This window comes from Rhinopithecus roxellana, chromosome 19 (assembly GCF_007565055.1).
Source record: "Rhinopithecus roxellana isolate Shanxi Qingling chromosome 19, ASM756505v1, whole genome shotgun sequence".
In the NCBI taxonomy this organism is placed as follows: domain Eukaryota; kingdom Metazoa; phylum Chordata; class Mammalia; order Primates; family Cercopithecidae; genus Rhinopithecus; species Rhinopithecus roxellana.
This window is the reverse complement of record NC_044567.1, coordinates 28,105,042-28,129,303: the sequence shown is the minus strand read 5'-3', so window position 1 is coordinate 28,129,303 and position 24,262 is coordinate 28,105,042. Positions and strand designations below refer to the sequence as shown.

The following is a 24,262-nucleotide window of genomic DNA, read 5'->3' as shown; positions in this document are numbered from 1 at the left end:
AACATTCATTTGGTAGAGAAAGAATCAGAACAGAGCTTTAGAAAGATTCTTAATGCTGTTGCTAGGGCCATGTGTTGCTGTGTGTGTGTGTGTACGCGCATGTGTGCAGTATTCGTATGTGCCATCAATCGGCAAGTCCCACCCCCCAACATAACAAGCAGCCTGTGAAGGTCATTTGCCATTTTATTTCAGTGAGAACCATTAAATATGCCTACATATGCAGCTTTCTAGGAAATCTATTTGTGTCTTTCATTAGTCATGTAAAGCACAATGCTGTGAAAGGAGCCGGCTATACCCATATGTGGCTGGCATAGAAGCAGCACTGGAATCATCTTCCTGAGACTGAGCCTCTTGCTGCCCTAAGTCCCACATCTGCTGACTACTTTCTCTGAACCTGCTCAGACAAAAACCCAAGCACAGTTTCAGCAGCCCTGACTGGATTTAGAGCTTTCTTTAGATGCCCCCTAGCTCCCGCTAGGAGCTTGTAAGGAATTGCGCAGGTGCCCTGTGGTAAAGGGATGTGACGGCTACCTGTGTGCTTCTGGTCCGAGACAGCTGTGGAAACAAGGGGGTGTCTGGCCCCAGAAGGGCTGTAGATCATTTGCACTCACAGATTGCTGGATGAGCTCTTGGATGCCAGACAATATTTCTTTCCCTGCCGTTGATGTAGTGACCGACTGCCCCTCTGCTCACCCCGAGTGACAGTTGGTTCGGATTCAGTCTTGTTTGCCATGAAGCTAGATGTCTCTGCAAGCCGTTTCAAATGGTCCTCACAGATACGATAGGCTAAACACACGCTGAAGTCATGGTATCCTTTTACTACACGCACACAAGCTACAGGAATCAAACCTTCCCCAGGCTGCAGTCTAGAGAATACACCTAGCCTCTGAGCCAAGCTGTTTACCTCTCCCTTTCTCTCCCCATGCATCATTTGCTCTTTTATTTTGCATTAAGAGTAGCTTCGTGATCATGGACTTCGTCTCTCGCCTGTAGTGATCCTGTTCGCATTTCATTCTTTACGCAGAATAGGAAGGAAGTTCGCTTGCTTTGCACAGAGGCTGAGCCACAGGAGAAAGGAAAGCCAATGTGATTTATTGAATGAAAGCACTGGACAATTACCAACAACTTGTTCCTCTGCTGCCTCAAACAGCATAAACTGGTAAGTCAAATTTATTGTTGTCTTTCTTCATATGAATATGGGGCTTTCTTAGTCGCTGATTATTTTTAATGTGTGTATGTGTTGCTGTGGCTTAAATAAAACTTAAAAATCTGCATCCTCCGAAGTTAGCTGCAGGTGGTCCATGAAGAATACACACGGGCACACACACACACACACATAGTGGTCTGCAATTGTACATACACGTCCCTGTGGAGAGACAGGACGGGGGTAGGGAAGCCCCATTTCTGATAATTGGGCATTTTATTTGCAGGAAGCTTAATCACATTAAGTGCTTGCATAACTGATTAGCATTAGCTATGAAAAATACATTACTGTTTTTTTGTGTAAAATTATTTTCCAGTCAGGTTCCTGAGTCCCTAACAAAACACCTGTTGGGTCAGGTAAAGATGAGTTCCATCGTGCTGATAATCCTGAATGCAAACCCAGATATATTACTGTCTTTAATCCAGTTTTCAGACTGGGCAAGCAGAGCGGAATGCTAGCACTCTGTTCATCCTGGGTGAGCGTGCCCATAAATAACATTATGACTGTGATACTGAGGATATCTGCCAAAGGAATCAATGGACATGTGTTTAAACCCTTGCTTGATCCACCACTACTTTTGCATCTATGTTATTTAAGTCTTTTCTTTATTTCATAAAAGATATAGGGTTGATGAGGTGCACTGGGTTCAAAGTGGGATGTTCTAAGTATCCAGTTACCCGCGCTGATCATTGGCCTGGTCAGAGTCATCAGGAGCTCCACTGATAATCAAGGTTGAGTTTGCTTCTGTACTGGGCTCCAAAAATCCCCATACTCACTTGGTTTCTTCATTTTCTAAATAAGATATAGGCCAACCTCAGCAGAGAGAGAAAGTGAATGTAGAAAGATCTTGCTTTTCTTACCACCGTCCCCGCCCCCACCAGTCTCCTTAGTCTTTTGTTTGCCTGGCTACCCCAAGGCTTTATGGCAGCATCAATCCATCTCTGGTGAATTCAGAGTCCATATAAGTGTCATATAGAGTTTAATGTCTTTGGTGTACTCTATCTGCAGTAGAGATAGAGTACTGTATCTCTGGCTGTTCAGACAAAGTTGTGGCCTTGGGTGCTGACAAAGATGAATGATGTCAGAACAGTGAGCAGCATGTTTCTCTAAATAAAAACCAAAGTTAGGAAACTGGAGAGATGGGTGAAGTTTTGCCTGGTGGAAAGGATCTCCAAGCCACTCAATCACAAGAGCCAAGGTCATTCTCCCAGGTGATTTGGCCATTTCACAAATGATGGCATTCTAACAGCAAGGAGACCGAATTGCCTACTGGTTGCAAGACTGGTGAGATGTCAGGATAGCCGCATATTTGTGCTGGGTCCCAGATTAAAGATATGTCTTTTGGAAATTTCCTTAGCCTCTGTGGATCTCTGTTTTGCCATTCCTTCTATTCCTAATTGTTTCAAAGAAGACATGCTAAGCTCAATTAATGTACTCATGAGATACTACTTTAGGTTCTTTTGTTAAATGGTGCATTAAGTATTCAAGATCATTGTTCATGTACTTTAATCCAGGGGTCATTCATCAGAAATACACAGATGAGAGTTTATGTGAGGATAAGGGGATCCATGTCCCTTTCCTCATCTAAGAGATCCAGAACACTCTGAAGGAAGCATGGTCACACTTAGGGAATTAGAAGAGGAGAAAGGAGCTGAGAAGTGATGTTAAAAAAATTCAAATTCAAATAAATAGGTCATGTAAATAAATAGGATTTTTTAAAATATTGATTAGTGATAACTGACTTGCTATACTTATAACCCCAAGATCCTAAAGATCATCAATGTTTTGAAACAAACATGGAAGTATTTTTTTTCAGAGGGTAGTTCAGGTATGGGTATAATCCGTGTATTATAGAACTATGGCAACTTTCAGCTGCTCAAATTGCTCCTGTACCCATAAATTTGGAATTAGCAGCTGCCAATGTACTATGATTTGAGAACCTCTAGAAGGCTTATTTCCACCCCCCAAAATTTTTCCCATCTCTTTGTATTAGGGCACCTGAAATTCTTTCATCAGAGATTCAGTTAAGTATTGATATCTTTTTTATAAAATTCAAACATTTCTAGAGGAAATAGTAAAGTAAGCCACTGATACTTTATGATAAATGAGTGTATTAATTTTTTTCTACTTCAAAGATAACCCAAAGGATGTGGAATTAGTATTCTATTAATTATTCTGCTTTGTGTTTGCTTCATACCTGTCTCTAAGAACTTCACTTGTAATTATTATTTCACTCTTCATCAGAAAAATAAGTACCCTTCAGGCAAGTTATTTCCTTCTTTTATGGAATATCTGGATTAGACAATACCATCTAAATTTCCTATAGGCTTTTGAGAGTCACACTGTGGAAAACCAAACTCACTATCTTTTCCCTTTCTAAACTCACTTCTCTGCCTATGTTCCTTTAAAAAAAAAAAAAAAAAAAGTGTGGGGGAAGGCGGGGGAGGGTGACTATCATTCGCCCAGTCAGCTAATTTATCACAGAATTTATCACTGGGTTTCCTGATCTCTCTAGCCCCTTCATCCGATCACTAACAAAATTTAGTCCATTTTATGTCCTTCGTCCTTTGAATCCGTCCAGCCCACTCCATCCCCACTGCCACAAGCTTTAGTTGAAGTCGCCAGCTCTCATGGGGTAATTTTTTAAGAGTTTCATACTTGGTTGTCCCCCACCACTGTTCCTACATCTCTCCCCTTTCCAGCAATCCTCTAGTTGCTACCAGAGCAATTCTCTAAAAAAGCAAATCTCAATTTTTACTTCAAAGTCTCCAGTGCTGCCCTGTTGGGTACAGGTTAAAGTCTATGATTCTTATCGTGGCATAAGGGTCCTTTGGTGGTCTGGCCCTGCTACCTCTTTGGGCTTCTTTCCAAATGTCCTGGCATGGTTGATGAAATGCACCACCGTGAGTGTCAGAGCCCAGAAAAATTTCATGGGGACCCTCACTGGCACTGACTTACCAATGTCACTATGATGTTTCCCATCTCTATATCCTAACCTGAACTATTATTCCTAGAATGCCCCTTTTGCCCTTCCTGCTAGTTAATTCCTCATTCATCATTCAAAATCCTCAGGCATCTCCTTCTCTAACCCATTTTCTCACCACCTCTTATCCAATGACCACATCCTGTCACCCAGAAAGTTCATCACTCACCCCTCTGTGCTACTTCTATGTCTTAGGTTTATTGAGAGAAGTGTTTAGAGGTTAAGATCTCAAATCTAGACTCATACTGCCTAGATTTGAATCCCAGATTTACTACCCTTTAGTAGTGCCTCAATTTCTAGCTATGTAAAATGGAGATACTAATAGTCCTTCCTCCACATGGCTGTGATGGGATTCAATAAGTTAATACATGTAAAAACACTGCAACACACTGAATGCTTATGTTTCTCCCAAAGCCAAATGTTGAAATCTTAACCCCCAAGGTGGTGGTATTAGGAACTGAGGCCTTCAGGAAGGTATTAGGTCATACCCCTCATCATTGAAGTTAGTGCGCATCCCCAGAGAGCTAACTAGTTCCTTCTACCATGTGAAGATACAGCAAGAGAGTTCTGTCTTTGAACCAGAAAGTCAGCCCTCACCAGACACCAAATCTTCTGGATGCCTTGGTCTTGGACTTTCCAGTCTCCAGAACTGTGAGAAATAAATGTGTACTGTTTATAAGCCACACAGTTTGTGGTATTTGGTTATAGCAGCCTGAAGGGACTAAGACATGCGTTATTCTAAATAGCACTTGGCTCATAGAAAGTGTTATAGAAGTGTATTAGTCTGTTTTCACATTGCTACTAAAGGAAATTTATAAAGGTAAGACTGGGTAATTATGAAGTAAAGAGGTTTAATGGAATCACAGTTCCACATGGCTGTGGAGGACTCACAATCATAGCAGAAGGCAAAGGAGAAGCAAAGACACATCTTACATGGCAACAGGCAAGAGCACTTGTGCAGGGGAACTCCCATTTAAAAAACCATCAGATCTCATGAGACTTATTCACTACCATGAGAATGGTATGGGGGAAACCGCCCCCATGATTCAATTATCTCCACCTAGTCCTGCCCTTGACATGTGGGGATTATTACAATTCAGGGTGAAATTTGACTGGAGACACAGTCAAGCCATATCAAGAAATATAAGCTAGTATTATTAGTCCATAATTTCACATACCACACTATTGCATAGCTATGCATTTGCATAATTGACTACCTTTCTAGCCTATGAGCTCCTTGGGAACACGTAGGGTAACCAGCTCATTTCAATTTCCCTAGGACTGTCCCAGTTTTAGCTCTGAAAGTTCTGCATCCTGGAAACACTCTCTCAGTCCTGAACAAACTAAAACAGTTGGTTACCCTATGTGGGATACTGTCTTACTTACTTTCAATCCCTTGGGTCTATCACAGGATACAGGTTACAAAGTAGATCATCCATAAGTACTTGATGAACTGTAGAATCAATACTAATCGTCTTTCTATCCTCTTCTTCATAAACAAATGCTTTCATACATCAAAAATAGTGTTCCTCTTGACATGGAGTTACAGCTGACTTTTCAAAACTTGTCACTTAATATATATACATTAAAGGGCACAGGAACTAGAAAAGTGGCTTCCATTCTGTGTCATCATTGTAATAGAATTGGCCACCCTTTCACACTAAAAGACACACCTGTTATGTTAACAGCAGGCGGGGAATGGAAAGAGTCTAACTTCCTTTTCTGCCTAGTCACAGGCAGGTTGAAGGCTTAAGGTCCCCTAGTTCACATCACAGCTAGAAGAGCGATCTTTTCCCGGTCAGAAATGTCCCTCTCACTGACTATATCTGTCTACCCAGCTGTCAAACATGGTTAGAACTCCTATTTTGAATATGCTGTGTCTTACCACTGCTTCTCATCCAGACTGGCTCAGATCTTTTGTCACAGTACAAATATGCTGAGAAAGTCCCACAACCCAAGCTCCAGTGAAACATGACCTCTGGAGGTGTCAGGACTCGCAACATGGTAAGAAGTCTTGACTTCAGAATCAAGATCTAGGAAGATGAAGCTGACAGGCAGCCAGATCAAGGTCCCTTAGAATTAATAATAGCAGAGTTGTTATAAGCATGAACTTTGGAGCCAGAGTTCAAATCCTGCTGCTCCATTTACTGGCTGTAACATCTTGGACAGGTTAGCTAACCTCTCTGGGCCTCAGTAAAATGAGAATATAGTTAAAAGTAGCTATTTCCTCAGAGAGTTATTGTTATATCTTGTTTTAGCATGCACAAACAAAACTTAAGGTAAAGCCAATTGCAAATGATATATTGGATATTGACATACAACCTCAGGGCATCAAGAGTGAAGAAAAAAGGGAAGTGAGTCAAGGAAGAAAGGAAAACAAAGGTGGCTGTAACTGAAATAGCAATTGCCTCACAAGAAGACACATCTTGTTGTTCTTTTGTATGCATTGGCTTCCAGGTAGCCCTCAGAACAATCTACAACAAGGAATAGAGAGGAAATTATCTACAGGCTACTGAAAGTCTCCTGTGTCTCACCGGTCCAATTTTCTCCATTTTAGTGGTGTTAGTCTCTTAGGGTAGCCACAAGCAAAGCTAAGGCCTCCGTGGGTCTTGATGGGTCAGGGCTGCTGCAGCTACTGTCACAACCAGCATGATGGGGGCCATGTCAAAACACGCCCCCTACCTGAGACAGCTGGTAGTGTTAGGAGACAGGATGATGGTGGCAATTGAGGCTCTCTGCTTATGTAAGCAGCAAAGCCCAGGGAACAGGTGGTTGTGAAGCCAATGTGAGGAGGCTCCACTCTGCACAGGCTACTCCTCATTTTGGACCTGCATTCTCCAGGCTACTGTATGATTTTTTTCCTATGTTTTCTTCTAAACATTTTATAGTTTTAGCTTTTACATTTAGGTCTAGGATCATCTATTTTAGGTTAATTTTTGTATATGATGTGAAATAGGGATTGAGGGTTTTTAAATTGTTTGGTATGGATATACCATTGTTTCAGTACAATTTGTTGGAAAGATTATCATTTTCCCTATTGAATTACCTTGACACCTTTTTCAGAAATGAATTGATCATATATGTATAGGTTGTTTCCAGGTTGTCTATTCTGTTTCATTCATCTATATTTCTATCTTTATGGTATTGTCTTTATCTATATGGCTATCCTTAATCCAATCCTATATGTCTTAATTACTGTAGCTTCATAGGAAGTTTTGAAATCACAACTTCCAACTTTGTTCTTCTTTTTCAAAATTGTTTTGGCTATTTTAGATCCTTTCCATTTCTATAAAAATTTGAGAATCTGCTTGTCAATTTCTACTAAAATAAAAAGCCTGCTAGGATTTTGATTGAGATTGCATGGAATATATAGGTCAGTTTGGAAGAACTGACACTTTAACAATACCTAGTCTTCCAATCCATGAGCAAGGTATGTGTGTGTGTGTGTGTGTATACACGTACACATTGTGTATATACATATATAGCTCTTCTTTAATTTCATTATTTAATATCATGTCATGTTCAGCATCCAGGCTTTTCATAAGTGGATTTTTGTAGATTTATCAGATTATTCTATGTAAACTTTCATGTCGTCTGCAAATGAAGACTATCTCACTTCTTTCTTTCCAATATATAGGTCTTTGACTTATTTTCCTTGCCCTACTTCACTGGCTAGGATGCCCAATACAGTAGAAAAAGTAGGAGTGGACATTTTTGCTTTGTTTCTGATCTTAGAAGAGCTTAATCTTTACTCAGTAAGTATGATATTGGTTATAGGTTTTAAAAGATTATCTTAATCAGGTTGAAGAAGTTCCCTTCCATTCCTGTAAAATTTTTTACCATGAATAAATGTATATTATGAAATCCAAATGCTTTTTATGAATCCATAGACATGATCATATAGTTTTTCCTCCTTATCCTCTCTTTTAATGTATTAAATTACATTGACATTAATGGGTAGATAAATGTTATACTAACCTTGCCTTCTTGGAATGAACCCTGGCTAGTCATGATGCATTATCCTTTTTATAATATACATTGCTGGATTTAATTTGCTAACATTTTGTTGAAATTTTTTGCCTCCATGTTCATGACAGACATTGGTCCATACCTTTGTTTTCATGTCTTGCCTTTTTCCTGGTTTTAGTATCAGGGCAGTACTAGCCTTGAAAATGAAGCCAAATTTTTGGAAGAGTTGTGTGTTGAATTGGTATCATTCCTTAAAGGTTTGGTAGGCTGTAACATTTAACATGGCATTTATTAAATATTTTAGGATACATTATTATCATGCAGAAAAAGAAAATGTAAAACTAGAAATTAACATTCCCATAAAAGGTAGTCTCCTAGCTAATATCTCCTAAAGCCTCGTCCTATAGCCAAGTTTGACCCAAGTACAGCCCACCTTTGACCAATCAGGAGAGTGGGGAAAAGATTACAAAAAGACACAAAGAAACTTTTGAGAATAATGTATATGTTCTTTATCTTGTTTGTGACAATGGTTTCATGAGTGAACACTTATGTCAAAGCTAATCAAATTGTACTTTTTAAAACATGCAGTTTATTTTATGTTAATTATACCTCAAAAGACCTGTTAAAAGGTAATAACTAATATTTATTGAACACCTATTTTTTCCAGCATGCTACTAAACAATGTATATGTATTTGCTCATTTAAAATTCTGATATCCCTTTTTGGACAATACATGACTATTACTATTAACGTGAGGAATAATATTAATTATGAGGAAATTGAGGTTCAGGAAAGCTAAGTAAGTTGCTCAAGGTCATATAGTTAATAAGTTAAAAAACCAAAACATAAAGTTCAATCAACCTTATATCAGAGTTGCTCAAGGTCATATAGTTAATAAGTTAAAAAGCCAAAACGTAAAGTTCAATCAACCTTATATCAGAGTCATACTTTTAATACTGTGCTTAAGACCACCATAAAGAATAAAATAAAATGTCCTGAATGGGATTGCCTAGGTTTTCTTCTAGGATTTTTATGGTTTTAGGTCTAACATTTAAGTCTTTAATCCATCTTGAATTAATGTTTGTGTACGGTGTAAGGAATGGATCCGGTTTCAGCTTTCTACATATGGCTAGCCAGCTTTTACAACACCATTTATTACGTAGGGAATCCTTTCCGCATTGCTTGTTTTTGTCAGGTTTGTCAAAGATCAGATGGTTGTAGATGTGTGGTGTTATTTCTCAGGCCTCTGTTCTGTTCCATTGGTCTATATCTCTGTTTTGATACTAGTACCATGCTGTTTTGGTCACTGTAGCCTTGTAGTATAGTTTGAAGTCAGGTAGCATGATGCCTGCAGCTTTTTCCCTTCTGCTTAGAATTGTCTTGGCAAGGCAGGCTCTTTTTTGGTTCCATATGAACTTTAAAGCAGTTTTTTTCCAATTCTGTGAAGAAAGTTATTGGTAGCTTGATGGGGATGGCATTGAATCTATAAATTACCTTGGGCAGTATGGCCATTTTCACGATATTGATTCTTCCTAACCATGAGCATGGAATGTTCTTCCATTTGTTTGTGTCCTTTATTTCATTGAGCAGAGATTTGTTATTCTCCTTGAAGAGGTCCTTCGCTTCCCTTGTAAGTTGGATTCCTAGGTATTTGATTCTCTTTGTAGCAATTGAGAATAGGAGTTCACTCATGATTTGGCTCTCTGTTTGTCCATTATTTGTGTATAGGAATGCTTGTGATTTTTGTACATTGATTTTGTATCCTGAGACTTTGCTGAAGTTGCGTATCAGCTTAAGGAGATTTTGGGCTGAGATGATGGGGTTTTCTAAATATACAATCATGTCATCTGCAAACAGACAATTTAACTTTCTCTTTTCCTAATTGAATACCCTTTATTTCTTTCTCTTGCCAGATTGCCCTGGCCAGAACTTCTAACACTATGTTGAGTAGGAGTGGTGAGAGAGGGCATCCCTGTCTTGTGCCAGTTTTCAAAGGGAATGCTTCCAGTTTTTGCCCATTCAGTATGATATTGACTGTGGGTTTGTCATAAATAGCTCTTATTATTTTGAGATATGTTTCATCAATACCTAGTTTATTGAGAGTTTTTAGCATGAAGGGCTGTTAAATTTTGTCAAAGGCCTTTTCTGCATCTATTGCAATAATCATGTGGTTTTTTTCATTGGTTTTGTTTGTGTGATGGATTATGTTTATTGATTTGTGTATGTTGAACCAGGCTTGCATCCCAGGGATGAAGCCAACTTGGTCGTGGTGGATAAGCTTTTTGATGTGCTGCTGGATTCGGTTTGCCAGTATTATATTGAGGATTTTTGCATCGATGTTCATCAGGTATATTGGTCTAAAATTCTCTTTTTTTGTTGTGTCTCTGCCAGGCTTTGGTATCAGGATGATGCTGGCTTCATCATAAAATGGGTTAGGGAGGATTCCCTCTTTTTCTGTTGACTGGAATTGTTTCAGAAGGAATGGTACCAGCTCTTCTTTGTACCTTTAGTAGAATTTGGCTATGAATCCATCTGGTCCTGGACTTTTTTTTTTTTTTTATTGGTAGGCTATTGATTATTGCCTCAATTTCAGAGCCTGTTATTGGTCTAGTCAGAGATTCAACTTCTTCCTGGTTTAGTCTTGGGAGGGTGTATGTGTCCAGGAATTTATCCATTTCTTCTAGATTTTCTAGTTGATTTGCATAGAGGTGTTGATAGTATTCTCTGATGGTAGTTTGTGTTTCTGTGGGATCAGTGCTGATATCTCCTTTATCATTTTTTATTGCGTCTATTTGATTCTTCTCTCTTTTCTTCTTTATTAGTCTTGCTAGCAATCTATCAATTTTGTTGATCTTTTCAAAAAACCAGCTCGTGGATTCATTGATTTTTTTTGAAGGGTTTTTTGTGTCTCTATCTCCTTCAATTCTGCTCCGATCTTACTTATTTCTTGCCTTCTGTTAGCTTTCGAATGTGTTTGCTCTCGCTTCTCTAGTTCTTTTCATTGTGGTGTTAGGGTGTTGATTTTAGATCTTTCCTGCATTCTCTTGTGGGCATTTAGTGCTACAAATTTCCCTCTGCACACTGGTTTAAATGTGTCCCAGAGATTCTGGTACATTGTGTCTTTGTTCTCATTGGTTTCAAAGAACATCTTTATTTCTGCCTTCCTTTCGTTATTTACCCAGTAGTCATTCAGGAGCAGGTTGTTTAATTTCCATATAGTTGTGTGGTTTTAAGTGAGTTTCTTAATCCTGAGTTCTAATTTGATTGCACTGTGCTCTGAGAGACACTTTTTTGTGATTTCTGTTCTTTTACATTTGCTGAGGAGTGCTTTACTTCCAATTATGTGGTCAATTTTGGAATAAGTGCGATGTGGTGCTTGGAAGAATGTATATTTTGTTGATTTTGAGTGGAGAGTTCTGTAGATGTCTATTAAGTCCGCTTGGTGCAGAGCTGAGTTTAAGTCCTGGATATCCTTGTTAACCTTCTGTCTCACCGATCTGTCTACTATTGACAATGGGGTGTTAAAATCTCCCATCATTATTGTGTGGGTGTCTAAGTCTCTTTGTAGGTCTCTAAGGACTTGTTTTATGAATCTGGGTGCTCAGGCAAGGACTTCATGACTAAATCACCAACAGCAATGGCAACAAAAGCCAAAATTGACAAATGGGATCTAATTAAATTAAAGGGCTTCTGCACAGCAAAAGAAACTACCATCAGTGTGAACAGGCAACCTGCAGAATGGGAGAAAAATTTTGCAATCTACCCATCTGACAAAGGGCTCATATCCAGAATCTACAAAGAACTTAAACAAATTTACATGAAAAAAACAAACAACACCATCAAAAAGTGGGCAAAGGATGTGAACAGACACTTCTCAAAAGAAGACATTTATGCAGCCAACAGACACATGAAAAAATGCTTATTATCACTGGTCATCAGAGAAATGCAAATCAAAACCACAGTGAGATACCATCTCACACCAGTTAGAATGGCAATCATTTAAAAATCAGGAAACAGCAGATGCTGGAGAGGATGTGGAAAAATAGGAATGTTTTCCACTGTTGGTGGGAGTGTAAACTAGTTCAACCATTGTGGAAACAGTGTGGCGATTCCTCAAGGATCTAGAACTAGAAATATCATTTGATCCAGCGATCCCATTACTGGGTATATACCCAAAGGATTATAAATCATGCTACTATAAAGACATATGCACACGTATGTTTATTGCAGCACTATTCACAATAGCAAAGACTCAGAACCAACCCAAATGTCCATCAATGATAGACTGGATTAAGAAAATGTGGCACATATACACCATAGAATACTATGCAACCATAAAAAAGCATGAATTCATGTCCTCTGCAGGGACATAGATGAAGCTGGAAACCATCATTCTCAGCAAACTATCACAAGGACAGAAAATCAAACACCACATGTTCTCACTCATAGATGGGAATTGAACAATGAGAACACTTGGACACAGGGTGGGGAACATCACACACCAGGGCCTGTCATGGGATGGGGGGCTGGGGGAGGGATAGCATTAGGAGAGATACTTAATGTGAATGATGAGTTAATGGGTGCAGCAAACCAACATGGCGCATACATACCTATGTAACAAACCTGCACGTTGTGCACATGTACCCTAGAACTTAAAGTATAATTTAAAAAAAAAGAATGGAATAAAATGTAATGATAGACTTCAACCTGTGAGTTTTTCAGTGAAAATGGCTAATGAGGAATGCTCTCTTAAGAGTGATATCCCATATTTAACACAACAGATACAGTTTCCTTGTCCAGTCTTTTTAAAGGACTCCGTATTTATTTTACCCACCTTATATTTATTTAACACTTGAGTATTTTTTTTCAGTTCAGTTTAAAGTTGCAAAGAGTACTGTTGCTATCCATTTCAAGAAACTCTTATGGATGTTATAGGGATTATATGATGTATTATTCAAGATCCCAGCAAGAATCATACAGTGCTTTCAAACAGAAGAACAGAGGGGAGGTTATTAATAAGAACACTTACAAAAGAATGGGCAAGTTAGTGAAAACCAGTAAGGAATGGTAAAGCCTGCAGGGACAAAAGGAGGAAGCAATTTCTGTAATGCAGAAGAAATAAGTTGAATTGAAAGGGATACCCCACCGATGAAGAGGGGTAAATACCACTGCCTGACTCTCCAATTTCCAGTCAGTGCCTCCCATTGGGTGGGCAATATCAAGGCTTCTAATCCGTGAACAAAGAATGTCTTTCCATTTGTTTATATTTTTCTTAATTTATTTCAATGATGTTTTGTATTTTCTGAAAATTAGTTTTTTACTTCTTTCGTTAAATTTATTTCTAAGTATTTTAATCTTTTTGATGTTATTGTAAATTAAATTGTTTTCTTGATTTCATTTCCATTTCATTGTCATTTAAATCAGAAAGGAGAAAAAAATACAAAAATAAAAGATAAGTTTATGCCGTCTTTATATTTATACTGTATTTTATATTTGTCTGTATAATTTCCTTCTCAGTGCTTTCTGTTTTTTAACTTTGGTTTAAGTTCAGGGGTACAAGTGCAGGTTTGTTACATAGGTAAACTTTTGTCATCGGGTTTTGTTGTACAGATTATTTCATCACCCAGGTATTCAGCCTAGTACTCATTAGTTGTTTTTCCTGATCCTCTCCCTCTTCCCACCCTTCACCCTCTGAAAGGCCCCAGTATCTCTTGTTCCCCTCTATGTGTCCATGTGTTCTTATCATTTAGCTCTCACTTATAAGTGATAACATGCAACATTTGGTTTTCTATTCCTGTGTTAGTTTGCTAAGGATAATGGGCTCCAGCTCCACCCACGTCCCTGCAAAGGTCAAAATCTTGTTCTTTTTATAGCTGCATAGTATTCCATGGTATATATGTACCACATATTCCTTATTCAGTCTATCATTGATGGACATTTAGATTGATTCCCTGTCTTTGCTACTGTGAATAGTCCTGCAATGAACATATGCATGTATGTCTTTATAATAGAATGGTTTATATTTTTTTGGTTATATACACAGTATTGGGATTGCTGAGTCAAATGGTATTTCTGTCTTTAGGTCTCTGAGGAATCACCACACTGTTTTCCACAATGGCTGGACTAATTTACACTCCCACCAACAGTGTATAAGTGTTCCTTTTCCTCCACAACCTTGCCAGCATCTGTTATTTTTTGACTTTTTAATAGTAGCTGTTCTGACTAGTGTGTGATGGTATCTCATTGTGGTTTTGATTTGTATTTCTCTAATGATTAGTAATGATGAGCTTTTTTCATATGATTGTTGGCTGCATGTATGTCTTCTTTTGAAGAAAATGTGTCTGTTCATGCCCTTTGCCCACTTTTTTATGTGGTTGTTTCTTGTAAATTTGTTTAAGTTCCTTTTAGATGCTGGATATTAGACCTTTGTCAGATGTATAGTTTACAAAAAATTTCTCTTTTACTGTAAGTTGTCTGTTTACTCTGTTGATAGTTTCTTTTGCTGTGCAGAAGCTCTTTGGTTTAATTAGATCCCACTTGTCAGTTTTTGCTTTCGTTGCAAATGCTTTTGGCATCTTCATCATGAAATCTTTGCCCATGCCTATGTCCTAAGTGGCATAGCTAGGTTGTCTTCCAGGGTTTTTTAAATAGTTTTGGAATTTACATTTAAGTCTTTAATCTATCTTGAGTTAATTTTTATATATAGTGTGAGGAAGGGTTCCAGTTTCAATCTTCTGCTTATGTCTAGCCAGTTATCCCAGCACCATTTATTGAATAGGGAATCCTTTCCCTATTGTCTTTATCAGTGTTGTCGAAGATCAGATAGTTGTAGGTGCACAGTCTTATTTCTGGGTTCATTATTCTTTTCCATTGGTCTATGTCTCTGTTCTTGTGCCAGTACCACACTGTTTTGATTACTGTAGCCCTGTATTATAGCTCAAAGTTGGGTAGTGTGCTGCCTCCAGCCTTGTTCATTTTGCTTAGGATTGTCTTGACTATTCGAGCTCTTTTTTGGTTCCATATGAATTTTAAAATAGTTTTTGCTAGTTCTGGGAAGATTGTGAATGGTAGTGTAATAGGGATAGCATTAAATCTATAAATTGCTTTGGGCAGTATGGCCATTTTCAGGATATTGATTCATCCTATCCATGAGGATGGAATGTTTTTCCATTTGTTTGTGTCATCTCTGATTTATTTGAGCAGTGGTTTTAGTTCTCCTTGTAGAGATCTTTCACCTCCCTAGTTAGCAGAATTCCTAGGTATTTTATTCTTTTTGCGACAGTTGTGAATGGGAGTAGATTTCTGTTTTGGCTGTTGGCTTGACTGTTGTTGGTATATAGGAATGCTAGTAGTTTTGGCACATTGATTTTGTATCCTGAGACTTTGCTAAAGTTGTTTATCAGTTTAAGAAGATTTTGGGCTGAGACTGTGGGATTTTCTAGATATAAGATCATATCATCTGCAAACAGGGATAGTTTGACTTCCTGTCTTCCTATTTGAATGCCCTTTCTTTCTTTCTCTTGCCTGATTGCCTTGGCCAGAACTTCCAGTGCTATGTTGAATAGGAGTAGTGAGAGAGGGCATCCTTTTCTTATGCCGGTTTTCAAGGGAAATGCTTCCAGCTTTTGCCCATTCAGTACGATGTTGGCTGTGGGTTTATCATACATGGCTCTTGTTATTTTGAGGTATGTTCCTTCAGCACCTATTGAGAGTTGTTAACATGAAGAGATGTTGAATTTTATCAAAAGTCTTTTTTTCATCTATTGAGATAATCATGCAGCTTTTTTTCTTTAGTCCTGTTTATGTGATGAATCACATTTATTGATTTGCATATGTTGAACCAACTTTGCATCCCAAGGATGAAGCCTACTTCATCGTGGTGGATAAGCTTTTTGATGTGCTCGTGGATTCAGTTTGCCAGCATTTTGTTGAGGATTTTTGCATCAATGTTCATCAAGGACATTGGCCTAAAGTTTTCTTTTTTACTGTATCTCTGCCAGGTTTTGGTATCAGGGTGATGCTGGCCTCATAGAATCAGTTAGGGAAAAGTCCCTCCTTTGAAATTTTTTGGAATAGTTTCAGTAGGAATGATACCAGCTCTTCTTTGTACATCTGGTAGAATTCAGCTGTGACTCCATCTGGCCCTGGGCTTTTTTTGGTTGGTAGGCTATTTATTACTGCATCAATTTCAGAACTCATTATTGGCCTCTTCAATGATTCAATTTCTTCTTGGTTTAGTGTTGGGAGAGTGTATGTGACCAGGAATTTATCCATTTCTTCTAGATTTTCTAGTTTATGTGCATAGAGGTGTTTATCATATTCTCTAATAGTTGTTTGTATTTCTACGGGGTCAGTGGTAATATCCCCCTTATCATTTCTGATTGTGTTTATTTGAATATTCTCTCTTTTCTTCTTTATTATTCTGGCTAATGGTTTATCTATTTTATTATTTTTTTCAACAACCTTACTCCTGGATTAATTTATCTTTTGAATGGTTTTCCATGTCTCTACTTCCTTAAGCAAAGCTCTGATTTTGGTTATTTCTTGTCTTCTGCTAGCTTTGGGATTTGTTTGCTCTTGGTTCTCTAGTTCTTTTTGTTGTGATGTTAAGTTGTTAACTTGAGATCTAACTTTTCGAAGGGGGCACTAAGTGCTGTAAATTTCCATCTTAACACTGCCTGAACTGTGTCCCAGAGATTCTGGTACATTGTATTTTTGTTCTCATTAGTTTCAAAGAACTTCTTGATTTCTGCCTTATTTTAATTATTTACCCAAATGCCATTCAGGAGCATGTTATTCAATTTCCATGTAATTATATGGTTTTGAGTGAATCTCTTTGTCTTGAGTTCTAATTTGATTGCAACGTGGTCCAAGAGATTGTTTGATATGATTTCAGTTCTGCATTTGCTAAGGAGTGTTTTACTTCCAATTATGTGACCGATTTTAGAGTAGGTACCATGTGGCAATTAGAAAAATATATATTCTGTTGTTTTGGTGTGGAGAGTTCCAGTGTTCCAGTGTTGAGTTCTGGTCATCTTTGTTAATTTTCTGTCTTGATAATCTGTCTTGTATTATCAGTGGGGTGTTAAAATCTCCCACTGTTACTGTGTGGAAGCAAAGTCTCTTTGAAGGTCTCTAAGAACTTGCTTTATGAATCTGAGTGCTCCTGTGTTGGGTGCATGTATATTTGGGATAGTTAGACCTTCTTGCTGAATTGAACCCTTTACCATTATGTAATGTCCTTGGTTTTTGTTGTTGTGGTTGTTCTTTGTTGGTTTAAAGTCTGTTTTGCCAGAGACTAAGATTGCAACTTCTGCTTTTTCCTGTTTTCCATTTGTTTGGTAGCTTTTCCTCCATCCCTTTATTTTGAGTCTATATGTGTCATTGCTCAATGCTTTATCTTTCTTCATGTGAATTTGTATTACTATCTAGTGTCCCTTTCATTTCAACCTGAAGGAGTCTTGTTTATGTTTATTGTAGAGTAGGTATAGTATCAAAATTTTTGTTTATCTGGCAGTATCTTAATTTCCTCTTTATTTTTAAAGTGTCATTTTGTTAGGTAGAGAAATTCTTGACAGTCTTTTGTTCATCACTTTGATTATGTCATACCGCTTCCTTTTGGCCCCTTTGATTTTTGGTGAAAATGTTAATCTTTTTGAGGATGCTTTGAATGTGATGAGTCTTTTCTCTCTTGCTATCTTTAACATTCTCTCTATGCTTTGGCTTCTAATGGTTTGTTTATGATGTATCTAGGTGTGGCTCTCCTTGAGTTTATTCTACTTAATGCTCATTGAGCCTATGGATACATACTTAAATTGGGGGATATTTTGACCATTATTTCTTCATATAGCCTTTCTATACCTCTCTTCTTGTCCTGGGACTCATATTATTTGTATGTTGGTACACTTGACAGTGTTACAAGGATCACTGCACTCTTCGCTTTTCTTCATATTTTTTTCACTCTTCATACTGGATAATCTCGATTGATCTGTCTTTATGTTTGTGATTCTTTCTTCTGCCTGCTCAAATCTGCTGTAGAGTATATTTTTCATTTCAATTAATGTACTTTTAAATTTTAGAATCTCTATTTGGTTCTTGATTTGTTTCATAATTTCTATCTCTTTATTATATTTTCTATTTGGCAAGACATCATTCTCACAATTTTCTTTAGTTCTTTGGGTATGGTTTAATTCTTTGAACATATTTAAAATAGCTAATTTAAAAGTCTTTGTGTAGCAAGTCCAGCATTTGGGCTTATGCAGGAATCATTTCCATTGACTGCTTTATTTCCTCAGTATGGGACATAATTTTTGTTTCTGTGCATGCTTCATGCATAGTTTTCTTGAAAACTAAGCGTTTTGTTAATGATGTAGCAACTCTGGGAACTACCCCTCCTCCCCAGTGTTCATTGTTGTTTAATGATTTTTCAGAATTAAATTTGTAAAACCTGTATTTTTTTTGTTATATGTGGCCACTGAAGTCACTACTTGGTTAACTTAGTGGTGAGTTAATGATTGAACAGAATTTCCTTAAATGCCTAGAACTGATAAGCATCCTAGTTTTTGCTGAAGAGCTCTGCATGTGTGTGTTGAGGCACACCTTCAGTACTCAGCCAGGCAGCTGAAAATACCACCTTAGTCTTCACTTCCTGCTTGCAGAGCCATGAAGTCGGAGAGAGATGAGATTTTAGGGTGTTCTCAGGTCTTTTCTGAGCATGCTCCCAGCCCTGTAGTCTGTTAGATTCTCAGGAAAATGACAGAGTTTTTCAAAGCCCTCTGTGGACATCTAATTCCCCATCTAACATAGTTAAATTATTGTTAAACAATTACTAATCTTTGTTTTTGGGGGAAAAAAACCCCAGCAACAACAACAACAACAACAACAACAAAAAAAAAAAAAAAAAAAAAAAAACAGAAGAAAAGGCTATTAGCCCTCGGTAGGCTCTAAGTCAGAGTGAATAAAGATAAGCCTTGCAAGTAGGGTTTTCTAGAAAACCCCCATACAGGTCAAATAATGACAGTTCTCTGGAAGTGGTGTTTTAAAGGAGCTACAACCCCATTCTGCCCCCTTCCAGTGGCTGACAGGTTACTGTTTGTTTGTTTGTTTTTTAGTTTTACTTTATGTTCTGGGATACATGTGCAGAATATGCAGGTTTGTTATATAGGTATACATGTGCCATGGTGGTTTGCTGCACCTATCAACTCATCATCTAAGTTTTAAGCCCCGCATGCTTTAGGTATTTGTCCTAATGCTCTCCCTCTCCTTGGCCACACCCACCAACAGACCCCCGTGTGTGATGCTCCCCTCCCTGTGTCCATGTGTTCTCATTGTTCAACCCCTTATGAATGAGAACATGCAGTGTTTGGTTATATGTTCCTGTGTTAGTTTGCTGAGAATGATGGCTTCCAGCTTCATCCATGTCCCTGCAAAGGACATGTTTTATGGCTGCATAGTATTCCATGGTGTATATGTGCCACATTTTCTTTATCCAGCCTATCATTGATGGGCATTTCGGTTGGTTCCAAGTCTCTGCTATTGTAAACAGTGCTACAATAAACATACATGTGCATGTGTCTTTATCATAGAATGATTTACAATCCTTTGGATATATACCCAGTAATGGGATTGCTGGGTCAAATGATATTTCTGATTGTAGATCCTTGAGGAATCACCACACTGTCTTCCACAACAGTTGAACGAATTTACACTCCCACCAACAGTGTAAAAGCGTTCCTATTTCTCCACATCCTCTCCAGCATCTGTTGTTTCAGGACTTTCTAATAATTGCCATCCTAAATGGCATGAGATGGTATGTCACTGTGGTTTTGATTTGCATTTCTCTAATGACCAGTGATGATAATCTTTTTTTTCATATTTTTTTTGGCCACATAAATGTCTTCTTTTAAGAAGTGTCTGTTCATATCCTTTGCCCACTTTTTGATGGGGTTGTTTGTACTTTTAAATTTTAGAATCTCTATTTGGTTCTTGATTTGTTTCATAATTTCTATCTCTTTATTGTATTTTCTATTTGGCAAGACATCATTCTCATAATTTTCTTGGTTTCTTTGGGTATGGTTTAGTTCTTTGAACATATTTAAAATAGCTAATTTAAAAGTCTTTGTGTAGTAAGTCCAGCATTTGGGATTCTGCAGGAATCATTTCTATTGACTGCTTTATTTCCTCAGTAAGGGACATAATTTTTGTTTCTGTGCATGGTTCATGCATAGTTTTCTTGAAAATTAAGCATTTTGTTAATGATGTAGCAACTCTGGTAGTCTTGTAAATTTATTTAAGTTCCTTGTAGATTCTGGATATTAGACCTTTGTCAGAGAGGCAGATTGCACATATTTTCCCCCAATCTCTAGGTTGCCGCTTCACTCTGATGATAGTTTCTTTTACTGTGCAGAAGCTCTTTAGTTTGATTAGCTCCCATTTGTCAATTTTGGCTTTTTTTGCAATTGCTTTTGGTGTTTTAGTCGTGAAGTCTTTTCCCATGCCTATGTTCTGAATGGTATTGCCTAGATTTTCTTCTAGGGTGTTTTATGGTTTTGGGTTTCACATTTAAGTCTTTAATCCATCTTGAGTTAATTTTTGTATAAGATGTAATGAAGGGGTCCAGTTTCTGTTTTCTGCATATGACTGGCCAGTTTCCCCAGCACTATTTACTAAATAGGAAATCCTTTCCACATTGCTTGTTTTTGTCAGATTTGTTGAAAATCAGATGGTTGTAAATGTGTGGTGTTATTTCTGAGGTCTCTGTTCTGTTCCATCGTTCTATATATCTGTTTTGGTACAAGTACCATGCTGTTTTGGTTACTGTAGCCTTGTAGTATAGTTTGAAGTCAGATAGCATGATACCTCCAGCTTTGCTCCTTTTGCTTAGGATTGTCTTGGCTATATGGGCTCTTTTTTGGTTCTAGATGAAATTTAAATAAGTTTTTTGTAATTCTGCCAAGGAAGTCAATGGTAGCTTGATGGGACAGGCCACTGCTCTTACCATGAATGTAAACTGTCAGTTTCCAAGACTGACACAGACCTGGAGAATATGGGAACAGGGCAAGTTAGAATGCCACAAAGCTTGCTGTTCTTACTAAATTCAGCCATTTTTCTTGAATAAAGACATCCTGGATTGCTGCAAGCCTTTGGTTAACTTCCCAGATCCCGAAAAAGTTAATTTTAGCCATTTTTCTATGGTTCTCTTTGCTTTTATAGAGAAAAGGACTTTTGGAGGTCCTTTCTCTGCCATTCCCATTGACATACTATTTTTTTTTTATTTTCAATCTTTATGTGAAATGTTTATTTAGGTGTGCCATTTGTAAATGGCTTTTTAGGAATTCCAGTTGGAGAGTCTTTGTCTTTTATTAGGAAAAGTAAACTTTTGAATATGTTGTGAGCACAGATATATTCAACCTATAGTTTTGGTTCTGGAATGGCAGGCCCAAATGAATTCTGATAGTGTTACCTACAATCTCTGTGACTTTTGGCACCTTATTTAAATTCCCTGAGTTTATTTCATCGTTTATGAAAAGCCAATATTAGGACATTAACCTTATGACTTCATTTTACATTTTCTGTTTATTATGTTTTTTATTTTTTAATTTTTAAATTATTTTAGATTAATCTTTATTCTACCCTTCCCTCTAATAGTTTGAAGTTTCTACTTCCTATATCTGTTTTATTATATGTTACCATAAACAAACATACGGAAGTCTCTACTTGAGTACATAAAATTAATTTCAAGACATTATTTAAAACAAGCAATAAAACTATTTAAATTGTTATGATATACTTTGATGTCTCTATTTTGAGAAAGATACTTAATGTAATAATTTCTACTCTTTATTGAGTGGATACTATGCACAAAACAGAATAGGTACCTTTCATTTGTTGATTAATTTTCACAACTCTAGAAAAAAAGAGTTTTGATAAATGTCTTTTGACAAATGATGAAATAAACTCATAGAATTTACATAAGATTCCCAAAGTCACATAGACTGCAGGTAACAATATCAAGATTCCAATTGGGCCTGCCAAATTCCAAAACTAAAGCTACACTGATTCTCAAATGCTTGTCTCTTTCCATAAGAGTAAAAATTTAAGAGTACAATTTGTTGGGAGGGGCATATTTGTAATAACAAATAACAGAAAGTTGTCTTTCTCACCATCTTATCTGACAAAATTTTAAATATAGAGTAGAAAAAGAAAACATAATGATAGATGAAGCTAGAAGAGTGGAAACAGCTACAGAATAGCCTGGAAGGAAGGGACAGCTGGGGGAGGATGAGAAGGAAGTCAGAGAGACAGAGAAAGTCAACCTATGTTGACTGAAGGGAACAGATGGGAGATGAGCAAAGACAAAAGGGGCCATGTGGGTAGGTGTCATCAGTTAGAGGGCAAGTGGCTGGAATTTGATCAATAGACAAGAATTTATTTACTGGACTTCTGGGCATTGTGGGAGATACAAAAGAATGTAGAGTTATTTTGGGAACAATAATGGTGTAGAGAAAACAGATGGCTTGAACTGGGGCATTAATGCTGAAGGAAAAAGCTAGAGACAGAAGGCAGAAAGAAGGAAGTTAAGGCAATCCCCATGTGAGCCAGCTTGCATATGAATCTGGAATTTTTGTGGGAATGGAAAAAAATAAGTTAGAGAAAAGCCTCTATTTGCTATTGAATCAAAGGTAAAGGATTTGTAGATGGAAGAAAAAAAGATGCCAAATCACCTCGCTTTCCATTTCTACTTTTGAGAAGGTCATTAAAGATTTATGAAAACATGCACATACATATACATTACAGACAATGCATTGCATCATCCTTCCAAATGTAAATATGTCCATTTAGCTAAAACTGGGTAGGGCCTCCTGGACATCACTAAGACTGACTAAGTAGGACCACCTTAAAAGGGTCTAGGAAGTATTTTTGTCTCGAAGGAAATTGCAGACAAAACTTAAAAGGTGCCTCAGCAAAAGAAACTATCGTCAGAGTGAACAGACAACCTATAGAATGGGCAAAATATTTGCAGACTATGCATCTGAAAAGGTCTAATATCCAGCATCTACAAGGAACTTGAACAAATTTACAGGAAAAAATAACAACCCCATTAAAAAGTGGGCAAAAGACATGAACAGACTCTTCTCAAAAGAAATATACATGTGGCCAATAAACATGCAAAAAAGCTCAACATCACTGATCATTAGATAAAATCCACGATGAGATACCATCTCACACCAGTCAGAATGGCTATTACTAAAAAGTCAAAAAACAACAGATTCTGGCCAGATTGTGGAGAAAACAAAAACACTTTTACACTGTTGGTGGGAGTGTAAATTAGTTCAAGGATTGTGGAAGACAGCATGGTGATTCCTCAAATACCTAAAGGCAGAAATATCATTTGACCCAGCAATCCCAATACTGGGTATACACCCAAAGGAATACAAACCTTTCTATTATAAAGATACATGTATGCATATGTTCACTGCAGCACTATTCACAATAGCAAAGACACAGAATCAACCCAAATGCCCATCAATGATAGACTGCATAAAGAACATATGGTTTATATACACCATGGAATACTATGTAGCCATTAAAAAAATGAGATATGTTCTTTGTAGGGACATGGATGAAGCTGGAAGCTATTATCCTCAGCAAACTAATGCAGGAACAGAAAACCAAATATTGCACGTTCTCACTTTTAAGTGGGAGCTGAATGATGAGAACACATGGACACATGGTGAGGAACAACACATACTGGGTCCCGTCAGAGGTTGCGGGCTGGGAGGAGGGAGAGCATCAGCAGGAATAGCTAATGAATGCTAGGCTTAATACCTAGGTAAAGGGATAATCTGTGCAGCAAACCACCATAGCATACATTTACCTGTGTAACAAACCTACATATCCTGCACATGTAGCCATGAACTTAAAAGCTGGAAATCAAAAAAAAAAAAAAAAAAGAAAACAAACAAACAAACAAAAAGCCTGAGGACATTTAACAACGTAATGAAAATGAATCTCCATTTCTTAAAGTCAAAGTGAATCAAAGTTAGTTTGTGCTGGCAGACATGGAATCCAGTTCAAAGGCATGAAGATGAAATTAACTTTCTGGG

General features: G+C 37.5%; 1 protein-coding gene across 2 annotated transcripts in view; it reads left to right on the top strand.

Moving 5' to 3' along the window:
• Nucleotides 1–24,262, top strand: part of ANKFN1 (ankyrin repeat and fibronectin type III domain containing 1) — a 352,347-nt gene that overhangs the window by 171,022 nt on the left and 157,063 nt on the right. Inside the window, exon 3 of one of the 2 annotated variants that reach the window (XM_010380653.2) lies at nucleotides 1,025–1,159. In XM_010380653.2, coding sequence (XP_010378955.2) covers nucleotides 1,025–1,159 — 135 coding nt within the window. Of the gene's footprint in view, nucleotides 1–1,024; nucleotides 1,160–24,262 lie in introns of those variants that run through there. The other variant, XM_030923600.1, reaches the window with a different exon arrangement.